Source organism: Halictus rubicundus, chromosome 7 (assembly GCF_050948215.1).
Source record: "Halictus rubicundus isolate RS-2024b chromosome 7, iyHalRubi1_principal, whole genome shotgun sequence".
NCBI classification, from domain to species: domain Eukaryota; kingdom Metazoa; phylum Arthropoda; class Insecta; order Hymenoptera; family Halictidae; genus Halictus; species Halictus rubicundus.
In genome coordinates, this window is record NC_135155.1 from 18,506,591 (window position 1) to 18,520,875 (window position 14,285).

At 35.5% G+C, this 14,285-nt stretch overlaps 3 protein-coding genes across 3 annotated transcripts; 2 read left to right on the top strand and 1 right to left on the bottom strand.

The window, feature by feature from the left end:
- Positions 1 to 142: 142 nt before the first annotated feature.
- Positions 143 to 3,273, top strand: LOC143355774 (WD repeat-containing protein 36). Its single transcript, XM_076790883.1, has 3 exons — positions 143 to 1,933; positions 2,015 to 2,292; positions 2,417 to 3,273. The coding sequence occupies exons 1-3, from the start codon at positions 400 to 402 to the stop codon at positions 3,269 to 3,271; spliced, it is 2,667 nt and encodes an 888-aa protein (XP_076646998.1). The 5' UTR covers positions 143 to 399; the 3' UTR covers positions 3,272 to 3,273.
- A 428-nt stretch (positions 3,274 to 3,701) lies between these two features.
- Ndc1 (Nuclear division cycle 1) lies at positions 3,702 to 5,670 on the bottom strand. Its single transcript, XM_076790884.1, has one exon. It carries the CDS (start codon positions 5,427 to 5,429, stop codon positions 3,702 to 3,704), a length of 1,728 nt encoding a protein of 575 aa, XP_076646999.1. The 5' UTR covers positions 5,430 to 5,670.
- A 678-nt stretch (positions 5,671 to 6,348) lies between these two features.
- On the top strand, positions 6,349 to 13,897 carry Rassf (Ras association family member). The gene is made up of 10 exons (XM_076790909.1): positions 6,349 to 6,567; positions 7,092 to 7,186; positions 7,314 to 7,444; positions 7,510 to 7,585; positions 7,655 to 7,795; positions 7,879 to 8,052; positions 8,131 to 8,625; positions 8,895 to 9,177; positions 9,254 to 9,473; positions 9,566 to 13,897. The coding sequence occupies exons 1-10, from the start codon at positions 6,528 to 6,530 to the stop codon at positions 9,624 to 9,626; spliced, it is 1,716 nt and encodes a 571-aa protein (XP_076647024.1). The 5' UTR covers positions 6,349 to 6,527; the 3' UTR covers positions 9,627 to 13,897.
- The last annotated feature ends 388 nt before the right edge of the window (positions 13,898 to 14,285 follow it).

Here is a 14,285-nt window from a genome sequence, read left to right on the forward strand (position 1 = left end):
ACGTTTACAAGCTAATGCCACTGATGGATCCTTTCTCGTAAAAACTGCATGATTTTTCTTGAAAGAAGATCTTGAGGTCTTTGAAAATCGTGCACGAAATTTTGCAATCATCCAATATTTTTGATGCCGATTAGGACAACAGAATCGCAGAGCCGAAGTGGTTTCCGTATCGTCCAATAACATATTCAAACAAACTGTCACAAATTTATTTGAAAACTGCCACCTTTTGGTACGCTTACTTAAATAAAAAGAATAACTGGATATACCATCTTAGAAAGGCATTGTTCATAGTTTTCAATATGGAGGTATTCACGGCTGATGTCCTCAAAGCATGATTGTATACCTTAACCTAACTTTCCATGTGTAAACACTAGTCTTGATGTCTAATGAAACGAAAGAATGGCGCATAGTAAAATATTTTTTAAAAATCGTGCATTAGGGTATGTCAGTAATCACATTCCTCTCGTGACAAGGTATATTGAACGTCGAAAAGAAAATCTCGTTGTAACATGCGTGGGTAATTCGTTTCACACGTACGGCTGTTCACATTTCACGTTACTTAGCGTGTCAGGAACGCATCCAGGTGAAATTACATGTTTATCAGCGGACAGGTTTCACATTTATACAGCATGCGAAAATGTCATCTATGCTTGGCGAAGAGGTACAGAGTTGAAGCATACGTACAAAGGACACGAAAGTGAAGTCCACAGCCTCTTACCTTTTGGTCCGCATTTAATTTCTGTTGACGAAGATAGCAATGTTAAAGTGTGGGATATTAAGTCAGAGGAGCTTGTTGTACAGCTTAACTTTAGCAATGACGTTTTTAAAATAACTACGCTAGTTCATCCTAATACTTACATGAACAAAGTATTATTTGGTAGTGAACAAGGCCAATTGCAATTATGGAATTTAAATGTTGCGAAGTCCATTTATATATTTAACGGTTGGAATACTCCTGTAACAGCATTGGAACAAGCCCCTGCGGTAGATGTTGTAGCTGTGGGTTTAAGCACTGGAAGAATCATCTTACACAATCTGAAATATGATGAAAGTCTTTTCGAGTTGATACAAGATTGGGGTGCTGTCATATCCATTTCTTTCCGCACAGATGGTCACCCAATTATGGCCACAGGAAGCTTAGAAGGCCATATTGTGTTTTGGAACTTGGAGGAACAAAAAGTAGAGAGTCAACTTCATAAGGCTCACTTTGGAGGAGTCACTGGTTTAAAGTATTTACCAAATGAGCCACTGTTAGTATCGTCGTCACCTGACAATTCTTTGAAGCTATGGATATTTGACTTAGCTGATGGTGCTGGCAGACTTTTGAGAATTAGAGAAGCTCACTCAGAACCTCCTACTATGATACGTTTTTATGGAAACGAAGGTCACAATATACTAACAGCTGGAAGTGACTCTTCTTTAAGAATATTTTCGACAGTCACGGAAATATTAAACAAAAGTTTAGGAAGAGCTTCGTTCAATAGGAAAGCTTCAAAAAAGAAAGGAAGAGCCGTCAATGATCCTATGATGATGCCTCCGATAATTACATTCGCTGTAGAAACAACAAGGGAAAAAGAATGGGATAATATTGTGGCGACCCACACGGGCTTGGGTACAGTTACTACGTGGTCATTCAATCAAGCAAAAATGGGAGAACACAAACTATTTCCAGAGAAATTTAAAGGCAACCGCAATGTTTTTGCAACTACTGTATGCTTGACAAAATGTGGAAATTTCGTTATTATCGGTTACAATACAGGCCATGTAGAAAAGTTTAATATACAATCGGGAATTCATAGAAACAGCTATGGATCAGAAAAGGGTGCCCATAATGGCCCTGTAAAAGGTGTAATGGTAGATTCTCTGAATCAAACTGTAATTACTGCTGGAATAGACAGTTTTATCAAATTTTGGGATTTTAAACCAAGAAAAGGTAGGAAAAGTAAATATCTCTGTCTACATATGAGTAATTTAATTATCTATATAAATGTAATTTGCTGAATGTATTTTCTAGGAGTCACAGAACCAAAAACAACATTAGCAATGGAAGAACCAATTGAATGGTTGAGATACCATAATGATAATTCTCTTGTGGCAGTTGCTTTGGAAGATTTTAGTATCGTATTGATAGATCTTGATACAAGAAGAATTGTACGTCGATTCGAAGGGCATGAGGGACGATTAACAGATGCATGTTTTAACCCAGATTCAAGATGGTTAATAACAGCATCAATGGATTGTACGATTTGCGTATGGGATATTCCCTCTTCAAATCTAATAGATATTTTTCAGGTACGTGTTCTAAAATGTACATACATTTATGAAAATCAGTGTGCAGAGTGCTCTACCGCACTTGAACATTTTAAATATTTTTACTTATTCTGCGATTTATTAATGGTTTATGATAATATTTTAGGTTCCAGAAGCATGTATATCGTTACATTTTTCTCCAACTGGAGAATTTCTTGCAACAACACATGTATGTAATCTCGGCATATATTTGTGGTCAAACCGTACTCTTTATTCCCATATCTCATTAAAAGCAGTACATAAAGACGATCCTATTCCTATGATCGGTCTTCCTGGTTCGGTAGTTGAAGTTGTCAACATCGAAGAAGATGAGCTTATCGAATCAGAACCAGAATATGTTTCTCCTGAACAATTGCAGAATGATCTCGTTACAATGTCCGGTATCGCTAATTCAAGATGGCAGAATCTACTAAATATAGATATTGTGAGAAAACGAAACAAACCGACCGAAGCACCTAAAGCACCGGAAAGTGCTCCATTCTTCTTGCCGACAGTTGCATCATTAGAACTGAAATTTGACTTTTCCGACGTTAAAAACACAGAGGAAAACAAAAAAGTGGTTACACATCCCGACCTACAGAACATTACTATTTTCAGCAAAGCCTTATTGTCTGTTAAGAACGACGAATTCGACGGGGTTATCGAGAAATTGAAACAAATGAGCCCAACTTCTATTGATTTTGAAGTTCAGTCACTCTCAGCCGATGAAAACACAACGAGCACCTTATTACTGCAATTTATGAAAATGATGCATTATATGATGGAAAAGAAAATAGACTTCGAATTGGCACAAGCTTACTTATCCGTGTATCTAAAATGGCACGGGACTGCAATAACGGAGACCAAATCGTTAAGAAATTATTTAAGCACGTTACAAGAAGTACAATCGAAAAACTGGTTTTTGTTGAGAGACAAATTGTTCTATAATCTTAGTGTTGTACAAGCTTTAAAAAAAATGTAATATATTTTTAAATAGTAAAATGAATGATTGTTTTATATATTTTTTAAGACTAGTCTACGAACCATTTTCTAAATACATATCGAAAAATAAACTTCATTGTTTGGAAAATATTCGATTTATTGCAACAGTTTACAAATAACAAGTTTCGTAGTATTATCACACATACATTCATCAATACAAACTTATATTTCATATAAAGTTTCAGATACTTTATTCAGTGGCCATAAATGCATGAGTAAAAAAGACTGATGACAAATACAACTTATATACATAAATATAACAATTACAAAAATAGTTTTGAAGTCTCCGTAGTTCAACTTTTACAGTACAATATGATTTGGCTCTTGAATAGTATCCTAGATTTTGTAATTATTTTGTAGCATGACGATATATACATACATTAATGATCACAAATATTAAACTACAAAACTTATTCTCTGTATACAAGAAAATGGTGTAGATGCTCCATGGTTGCTGGTTCTAATGCCAAATCTCTGATGTAAGTTTCGAAATTTATGACGACTCTGTAAATACTCCGTTTCGTGGTGGCACATAGAGATTGAAAGATTTGTTTAATAAATTTATCGTCTCCTTGTTTCTTCGTCATAATATTCGATTTTTGTAATTTATCAAGTGTTTGTTTTAAACCAAGTAATGTGTTGATTATAAGCGGCAGATCTTTTTGTACGATTCCATACGAATCCTCACTTAATGATAACACAGCCAAAGAAGAGATAGCTTGAACAGCCCAAATAATCGATTGTCCATTGAATAAAATGTGACATACTTGACCACCTTCGATTTCACCAAAAATATAAGAGATCAAGGGTTTAGATAGTAAATATGTCAGAAAATTGTTCCATTTCGTTTTTATGAATTTTTGAATGAATAATTCATTTTCAACATATTTCTTTATCTCATCTTGTTGAGCAGATACTGGCGTTTCTTCTCTTACCAAATTACGCATGCGGTATACATATCCTGTTTGAATTGCTGTGCTCTTTGTTATTGTCGTTGAAGTTGGTGCACACATTGTCAGTGGTTCTTGGATTTTAGTACATGCTGTGTTAAGATCGTCCGAAAATTTCTTAATAAGAGTAGTACATTTTTCTACAATACAATTCCAGTTGTAAGGATGACCACCGGGTTGACTCAATGTGAAAAGTATGCCTCTTCTCGACTTCTCTTTCTGTGCCATAGTCACTAAATCCAAATAGCCCAACTGTTGCATTATTGGTATCTTATCCATAGACAATGCTTCAGTAAGTGTTATCCCAGAGTCGTCGTTACTACAGATTTGACTTTGCTTAAAGTCAAAAGGAACCCACTCTGTTAAATACAAGTCAAAAAGCAAGTACATGGTTTCAATTGTTAATACATAAGTCAAATGGTACAACCATAATTGGAAGATCAACGGTAGGCTCAATAAATTCGAAATACTGCTTAACGGTTCACTTTCCAATTGTGCAGAACTAAGAAATAATATTACAGAACGACAATAGGAACCCAAGAAATAATAGGCAACTAAATAATATACAACTGGCCATACACATTTTATCATCGACGACGGCAACATCGAACATATTTCTGTCTTAAATCGGAAGACTTTCGATAACGATATAATAGGAAATTTTAAGTAATTTATACGAAACAGACTAGTCTTTAAGAAAAAATATAATCCACTCCAAAATCCACTCAGGAACAGAATGTACTGTTCTTCCATCAAACAAGTTCCATACACTACTTTGCATTCTGTTGTTAGAAAGTTGTATGTGCCTCCTTTGACTAACAAATGTAGCCAAACAAGCAGACCGCCGGTGATAACGTGCAGAGCACATAGTAAAATGCTTTGCGACGTGAGCATTCCACAAAATTTTGCGAATCTGCTTTTCATGTACGGTGGGGTATTTGAGAAGCTCTTGCTACAAATGATTCCTTGAAAGAACGTAACGGTAGCAAGAATACAAAAGTAACTCCACATGCGAAACGAGGTTATCGCTGTCCAAGTACTTTGTAACCACGACTCATAATTTGTGTTCAGATTTGTAATTAGAAGTAGCGTTGATATAAGAAAAAATTGTATTACTATAGTGGAGATTATAGCTAAGAACATTCTCTGCATCAACAATTCTTTATATCCCTTTTTGTTTGTCTGCATCGTCTTGTTTTCTTCCGACAGTTAACCTATACTGTCTTCACTGTATATTTTAAATTTGTTTCAATATATCAGCACACTAGCAAAGATTTCTTGTATGAAAAAAGTTTTACTTTGTCTTATCAATAATCTTTATCATTTTAAATGTATACTTTTGTTTTATAAAGAATGAAAACGTTACATTCACAGTTTTGAAACACCGGTAGGCATACTTTTAAATTTTCCGTTAAATTCATCAAGCCCGCCATTAGTGTTGCTTTTATGAAAAGAATCTTAAGGCGAATACACAGAGGAAATTACCTTGGTAAATATTGGGAAAATCTAAAGGAAATATCTGGTAAATATTGGATGTGCATGTAAACCTAAATCTTTATAAATTATTATAAAGTACTTATATATGCTTCAATATTTTTTAAACGGATCATTTTATACGCAATTTAAGTGGCTTAATTATTAAACAATTGTAGCCATAGATGAGTTTAGGAACACCAAATATGTTTACAAAGTACAATCAGCTGACCATAACCAGTTGTACAGATCTGGAAAGATTCTGTTTGTTGCACTAAGATCTGATTCGTTGATTTTATTACTTTGCTTAATATTAAAGCTACGTTCATTTGACGGACCTTTTTTTTACAAAATAAAGGCTAGTTTCATAAGTTGAAAAAATTGACTGTATCGAAATGGTTTAAATCATTTTTTGAATCCATACTCAGCATTAAAAATTGTTTTTTCACCACTGTATAGGTTGGTAAGGGAAAATATTATACTGCAATATAGTATTAGGAAGGTAATTAATACAGATGAATATTATCAGAACTCTGATACTATGTAGATTTGTAGATTATAATTTTCTTCTCTACGTGTTTTATACTCTATGAATCTGATAAAGAAGTACAACATAAGTCAAGTATTTGATAAGTTTTCGAACCCAAACAGGAACAAGTTCATTATTCAGGGAAGGTTGCCTTACTAGTAACATCTTCAATTAACCCGCATGTCATTTTCAATTTGTCTCTCTATATAGTATAAACAAAATGGTTTAAAACTCTACAAAAATTAGTTTTCATTATTTTATGAAACCCTAAAGTGCTCGTCGTCATGTGGAAGTGCCATAAATGTGGGAAACCTGTATACTTCGGTCAGTCTCAATCTTCGCATATATTAAAAAGGCGTACTAATTTTGACAAGAACTGTTTCTTGTCATTAGAACGAATTGATTTTTCTTTATGCGGACGTTACATGTATATGTTTTTCAAACAAAAAAGTGATTTGAAAATTAACTTGTACATGTATTTACAGGATATTCCACTCTTGTTTAAAATATTTCGCATAATTAAAAAAAAAAAACAACATAAAAATATACGTATTTTTATTGTTACAATTTACAGATTATAATGTATCAAGTATTAAAAAAAGAAGTAAATAATCTATAAAAATAAATATTTATCTCTGCATTCTGCTGGTAACAATTGATGATTTTTATCTTTATTAAACTCATTTTAAATTATTGCAGAATTAGTATAGTAACACTGTGTAAGTAAATATATGTTGTAGAACGTTTACATGAATTAAAGTTTCTATATAATACCTTTTACATTTATGAATAAATTTGCAAGAACAAATCTATATTTGATATCAATTTAACTATTGATGGATCTTTAGCTGAACGAAAACAGTCATTGGGATATGATTGGCATCCAGAATGTTTACGTTGTGAAGAATGTGGGAAACGTTTAAATCCTGGCCAGCATGCAGAGGTATACTTTAAATTTCTTTATTATCGTCAAGAGATTATAATATTGCTAAATTATTTTGGTAATGTCCTATTACCATGTTTTTAATTATGAGGTGATATTTAACGTTACTTTATACATTATTACATAGCACAAAGGTGTACCATATTGCCATGTACCTTGTTACGGAGCATTGTTTGGACCGCAGTTGTTCGGTCACGGAACAAGAGTGGAATCACACACTAGTTTTGGAAAAAAAGAAGCTAGACCATCTTTACCAAGGTGTGTAACTATTAAATCATATATTCTATAAACTGGTACATTAATTACATTTTCTTGATATTTAGATCACACTTAGAGTCAAGGTTGAAAGTTTTCAATCAGTATTATGAAGGCAAAAGTGGTGGAATAAGAAGTCGTGAGGTGATAATAATATTCATATTATACAATCATATACAGAAAAGCACGGTCGTTTAAATTCTTCTTACTTAGGTCAATGGACGATTAATATTAGAAGGTGCACTTCGAATTTATTGGGGTGTCAGAGGAGTAATCCACCTAAAAGAAGATGATGATCAACGTACGGTAGTTACAGCTCGGAACAGAAACTCGTGCAGACGCAGTGTTTCCGATGTACATATTTACTGTTTAAAACAACAACGTGCAATTACTGAAAATGTTACATATTTTAATCTATTCTTGTTATTTTCTTATAGAATGTAGAAGATGAGGAAAAGGAGGATAATTCGGTGAAGGAAACAGTAGAACCGGATGCAGAAACTGAAGCAAAATCTGCACCAACTTCTCCTGATCATCTCAAAAGTCTGACTTTGCCAATGAAATTGGATGTGAAAACTATGGAATGGGACGAGTTGGATGAGCTCCTACAGGTTGCATACCACTTTGTTCTTTATATATACATGTCAATTTCAATTTATATTGTTACTTATTCAAGTTTCCTTTTGCAGGTAGAGCGTAAAGTCGAAGATGGAAACAAATTATATCAGACCATGCCTGAGAACTTACCTTCGATAAGTTCACAGAACAGTTCTGAGGCGATGCCGCTTTCCTCTCAATCAAGTCTCGAAAAATCCGACTCCCGCGAAAATTCAGAGACTAGTAGCCCAAATCATCAAACAAGCCGGGGTAACGATAGCAGTATAACCAGTACGCCCACGCACAGTATAGGCAGCTCTTCCAGTACTGACACACCCATTTATCATGGAACTCCGAATCGAAATGGAACGCTTCGAAGAGTAGAATACTTTGACAATTTGGAAAGGAACACGTCCAGTAATAGGTCTATCAGCACTGACGATAGTTGGATAGAGAAGGGATTAAATCGGTCGATGTCGGGACCTGATTGCCTTCAGAGACATCGAGATAGTGACACGGATTCCGTAAATTCTCTTCAGTTTCGAGAAGATGACAATATGACAATGTCCACTGACAGCGGTTTGGAGGTGTGTAATATTTATACACTTAATGCGCTGCTTAGTGCTCCTTAATGTTGTTACTTCTAAAAATCTCAATGAAAGTAAAAGTAATAATTAACTCATAAATTAATGCTGTAACACGGTTTAATAGATTGTCTACCATCTAATAGCGAAAATTCCGCATGGCCTGAACGGAAAGTTTAGCGTGGGGCGTTTTTAACATTTGTTTCGCGAGATCTATTCTATCCTATCTCGTATGTCAAGCTTTCAATGATTTTAATTATGGTATATTTTAGCTCGATGGTGTAGTTTTACGACGGAAGCAAGGCTCTACCGCTATCAGACGTCGACCCGGAGGTCGACGACAATCTCGTAGCCGTCTGCGGCGTCGTTGTTCAATCAACGGCCATTTCTATAATCGTGAAACCAGTTTTTTTACTCCTCCTCATGGCTCTCAAATGTCCGTGTGGATTACAAGCCTAGTGAACACTCAAGAAGTTATCAACCTTATGTTGGACAAGTATAAAGTTGACGCCAAGCCGGATAATTTTGCATTGTTTGTAGTCCGTGATAATGGGGGTAGGTTCTGATAAAACAACATCAGCGAGTTTGTTAATCTCACCGATACCGGTTTGCTAAACATTTTTCTTTTTAGAACAACGTAGACTGAGAGAGGACGAATATCCCTTAGAAGTTCGAGTAGTATTGGGCCCGCACGAAAATGTTGCGCGACTGTTTCTGGTGGATAAACTGTCCACGCCAGAGATCAGCTCCGACGTCGCGCAGTTTCTTAATCTCTCATTGGCCGAGTGTCACGGCATTTTACAACGTTATCATTACGAAGAGGAACATCAAATTTGTTTATTGAAGGAGAAGTAAGATTCTTTTCTTCAGAAGAGATACAAACAAAATGTACGTTCGTCGATTAACAGAACGTGTAATTGAACTTTATTTGCTTTACTTCCAGATACAAGGAAATGCGACGAAGAATACGGCAAAGAATGGAGGAGTTGAAAGTCCGACTGTAGTTAGTATACTCTCTTCACAAATACTTGATTACCCATATCATTATTTTTCTATTAATCCACACTTACAGACCACTCGTTCTGTCTCTTTTTTTTTATACGTACACGTAAATTATTCGCCGTGAAATATCTCTTTTTTTTATAATCAGTTCATAGGTATATGTATTGCAGTAACGGCACATAATCTTTAGCCTATAAATCCATTTGAGAAATCAAATGTAGAATGTTGATTTACGTTTTGAGTGTATCGAGCGGTAACGTACTAACACTCTTTAGCTTAAAGTCTTGTTGCTACATTATCCAGCTCCGTTCACTTGTTTGCGTCTTTATTGCATTTATCCACGCTCGGTATGTGCAGCTAATTATCGAACAAATCAGTGCAATTTAACTAGAAGATTATATATGTAAAGGACATAATTTTTTATGTCGACTGTGCATTGAACAGTAGCGATGACGTAGTCATGCGAGTCGTTGTTTAACGCGATTTCTCCTAAATTGCTGACTGTTCTAGGTGCAGAATAGGGCATAATGTATAAAATATATATACGTATAATGGACTTTTATCAGCAAACAAACTGTACGCTGTGGCTTCGATTCAAGATTCGTCGAAGGACCTGTGTTCCGTTCAAGTCGCAAATTTTTATTGTTCATCGTTGCAACACTATAGCTCTCACGGCTGAACCTATTCCGATGATAAAATGGCTCGACAAAAATTTCTTTTTGACTTAAAAGGTCTTGGTTAAGTTGATCAAGTTTTCTACGTTCATCATGAACACTATAAGCTCACCAAAACCCAATCATTGACAATTCCATGTATTCTTCAGTTTCAGAGCCTCCTTATCGCTGTCAGAATATTTAAAATATTTAGTGCCCCGAACGTCCTCATGAACACTATATTAATACAAAATTAAGGATTCTCTAAATCATTGTCATCCTACATCATCCCTTATGAACATTATCCGATGCTATGGGGCACGTACGGGGTTCTTGACGCCGCATTCATGTTATACAAATTCCGTACTTCTTCTGATATCATTTATACAATAGCATACGCTGCCCTCTTTTTGCAATACTGTGCCAATTCTGCACAGTCGCACGTTGAATGACATTTTGTGGACCATTCATCCTCTTCGATTATAGGTATGGTTCAGATGCTCTGTTCGTCTACCGTTTTGGTAATAAGGGCACAGTGGTACAATCCACCTAACTTGCGAGACACTAACTATGGTTGCAAACTATTTGTGCGTGTCGATCGTTTATAAACATTGAAGTCGAATGAGATCATTGTCGCAGCTCGTAAAGGGCAAACAAAGAAATCCATGTAATAGATAGACACCAATATCAAGTCAATTTCTAATGATTTCCGATCACAAAACAAAGAGGAACTTTTATATGAATATTTCGTCGCTGTTTATAGTATACAATTTTAACACAAGGCTGTCCAACTTCTTACCTTGTGGGGACAGTGTTCTGCAAAATTTTGTTTGTCGCTTAGGTGCCAAAAAAGGAAAGAACTTATTGTATATTGAACGGTGAATGAAGAATAGAATTTTAACGATAAAATTGTTGAATTTGAAATGATAGATATTAGGGAAGGCATAAAGTTTTAAAAATATATATGTATATATCGTCGCATAGACAGCTAGATAAAAATGATTATAAAATGTTGTACCTTGGGTCACATATTAGTTGGACAGCTCCGATCAAATCCGTAGGCAACGAGATTGTTACTCGACAACAATTTTCGACCCGTGTCACTGCCGATATAATAGCTAATGATATTTCTCACCGTATATAGTGTAATATTTACGATATCGAGATAGGAATTATTTGAATCGTAAATATGGCTTCCGAAATTTTTTAACGGAAGATGCTTTAATTGTTCGTGATCGGATCGCGGATAAACTACAGTTGCTGAATGGAATTTACACAAATGAATTTTATCCGTGCGGTAGCATTAGGTACCCGAAAAACACTCTTGCGGTTTTATTGTGAAAATAAAATATTCTACTGTTAAACGTCTATCGGTACGCGGTAATTTCTTGTTTAATCGTCTCGATGTCTACACAAGTTCGAAAGTAGCGAAGTTGTGAAACTTTACAGATTCTACAAGCAGTCTTCAATCTTTAAACTTGAAACCCGTAAAACTTTTTTTCGGGACCTAATGATTTTATTGAAACGTTGCTAAAAAGCGATCTTAATGAATTGTAGCTAAAATGCTGTCGCAATATGGAATACAAATCCTTAAAAAATTAATATAAATTCCAAATCCTGTGATTGGATCATTAGTGCAATTTGTTTAACTTTCGAGGTCTATGTCTTCGGTTTTCTATTTTAAATTATAAAAATTTGAAACCGTCTACTACGAACGATTCGTGGAAACATCGCGGAAAAATCTTCCACGGTGTTTTGAAATTAACGCATTTCAAAAATTGTTTTTCCGTTTCGGAATCATAATTCACTTTTGGGTGAATTATGTTTTAGTAGCTATGTTTGTATGATGCTCGTCCGAGACGCTTTGTACGCCAGAGAATCTTTATCAGCAGCCCTGTTATGTATGTAAAAGATTTCTAACTTCCATGCGTGGACGTGGTCCAGGTAACTGGAGATACTTACGCACAAGCATGATTGTACAGCGACAAAATGTTAATTACTGCGCATCGAACCATTCCTCCTCGTGTAAAAGATGTACAGCGACAGACGCACAACGGCGCAGATCGTTGGCGGCCGTTGTTTATGACAATAGATACCGTTCGTATAATCATAATTTTAAGCTAGTCACTGTTTTTGTATAGTCACACAAAGTATGGCGTCGCGATCGTATTTGCGATTCAAGCGCGCCGCTGATTTTCGCTGTTAGTTTTGAGGGGAAGATTATGATATTCGGGATTTCATTGTGAATTCAATTTTATTTTCTGTTATAATGATTCATTTTTTTATGTAAATATGTTACAATTATTGGAGCTAGTTTAAAATGCGTCATTCGTAGCGACGACTCTTCGTGTCGATGAACCTGAAAGCAAATAACAAATTAGTATCCCCAAATATATCGATAAACGAGGTTTATCGCTCGATTAAACAATCAATTGTCGAGATAGAGGTTAGCAATAATGAAATTGTTACTCTTTGAAGAGTAGAAGAAATTGGAAACGAAACGAGTGCTGCGATTCCGGAGATAGCAAAATGCCTGCCGAAACGTTGAACGCGCTCGCTAAACAGAATTGTAATTAGTTTACATAAAATTACAATTTATGTCTGTCGTGTTCCACGAATAATTGACGCGACGCTCGAATCGCAATACGATCGCCTCGCGAACTATAGTCTGCATGCATATTCAATCCTTGACATATCTCGAAATAAATTCGATGAAGAAATAACAAAGAAAGAAAGGTAGCTAGAACCACAGATGATCATGTTCTCTAATAAATAAAGTATCGCGCGCTTTGTTTGCCATGTTATAACGTAACAAGCGTCCGAATTCCGACGACCATGTGCTCGACGAAGGATCTCGACGATCTTTCGTCAGATCAAAGAATTCTCCTTAGTTGTTAAGGGTAGCTTCTGCTAGTTGTTAACCGAAATCGTAACCGATATTTTGTAAGAACGCATTATGATCGATACTCGTCTCTTTATTTCCATCGTTCGGTTAGGCTGCGTGTCCATTTCAGAGTGAAACTGTCGCGAGTTACTCTTGGTAGTCAAATTCGTCAGTGTTTTATTTTGCACGAAAGGAATAACACTCTCAGTACAGTGAATTCTCGATATATGTCAACAACACGGGTCTTTCCAGCGTCATGTATTGTCCAGGAGTTATGCTTACCATGTTATGTTTACACTCCTCGACGTCCGAGGTCTCTCGAGCTTCGTGACCCCTCACGTGACCCCTTACGGTAGTGGGAATGATACCGCGACGTTTATCATCCAGGCCTTGGCGACATATATAGAGAAATCACTGTAGCGTGTACACCGACGAGTTTGACTACACGGAATGTTTTGCAAGGTAGAAGGAAAGGAAAAAAGGAGACAGGTCATATATAGAAAATAAGAAAAACAGAAGCATTTTATCAGAGATTAATAGATTTTAATTATTCCGTACCATGACACATTGGCGTGAAATATTCGCGATGCTTGATGTGTCCGAGTGTAACGAAACTACGCTGGAAACTGCACAGTCCAAAATATTGAAAATATATATGTGAGATTGTAAAATATACGAATGCATAAGAAAATTGTATTAAATCGTTGAGAAGGAAATAAAGTGATTGCTTCATTTTTGCGGGCCCTCTTTTATGCGGTTTCCTAACGCCAAAATAAACATTTTCTCCTCCACAGAGAATCGTCGTAAAATCGAGATATCTGATCGATCTACGGAAGCCTAAATTGAACGTTTATTATATTTTTATGAACCACTGATATTTACAAGTTGCAAATATACGTTTGGCAACACTGTGGGCAACATTATCCTAGGACAATAAATATATTTTTCGTACTGTTGAAATTACACCGTAACGTGTGCTCTCATTTGTAATTATAAATTTACTCTAATAATTCTAAAAAAAATCCTGAAACACGTATACCCTATTTTGGATCAAAGATTACACACCCGAGTTTACCTTGAAATGAACTAACAATAAATAAGAGAAACTGCAAAAAAATAAAATT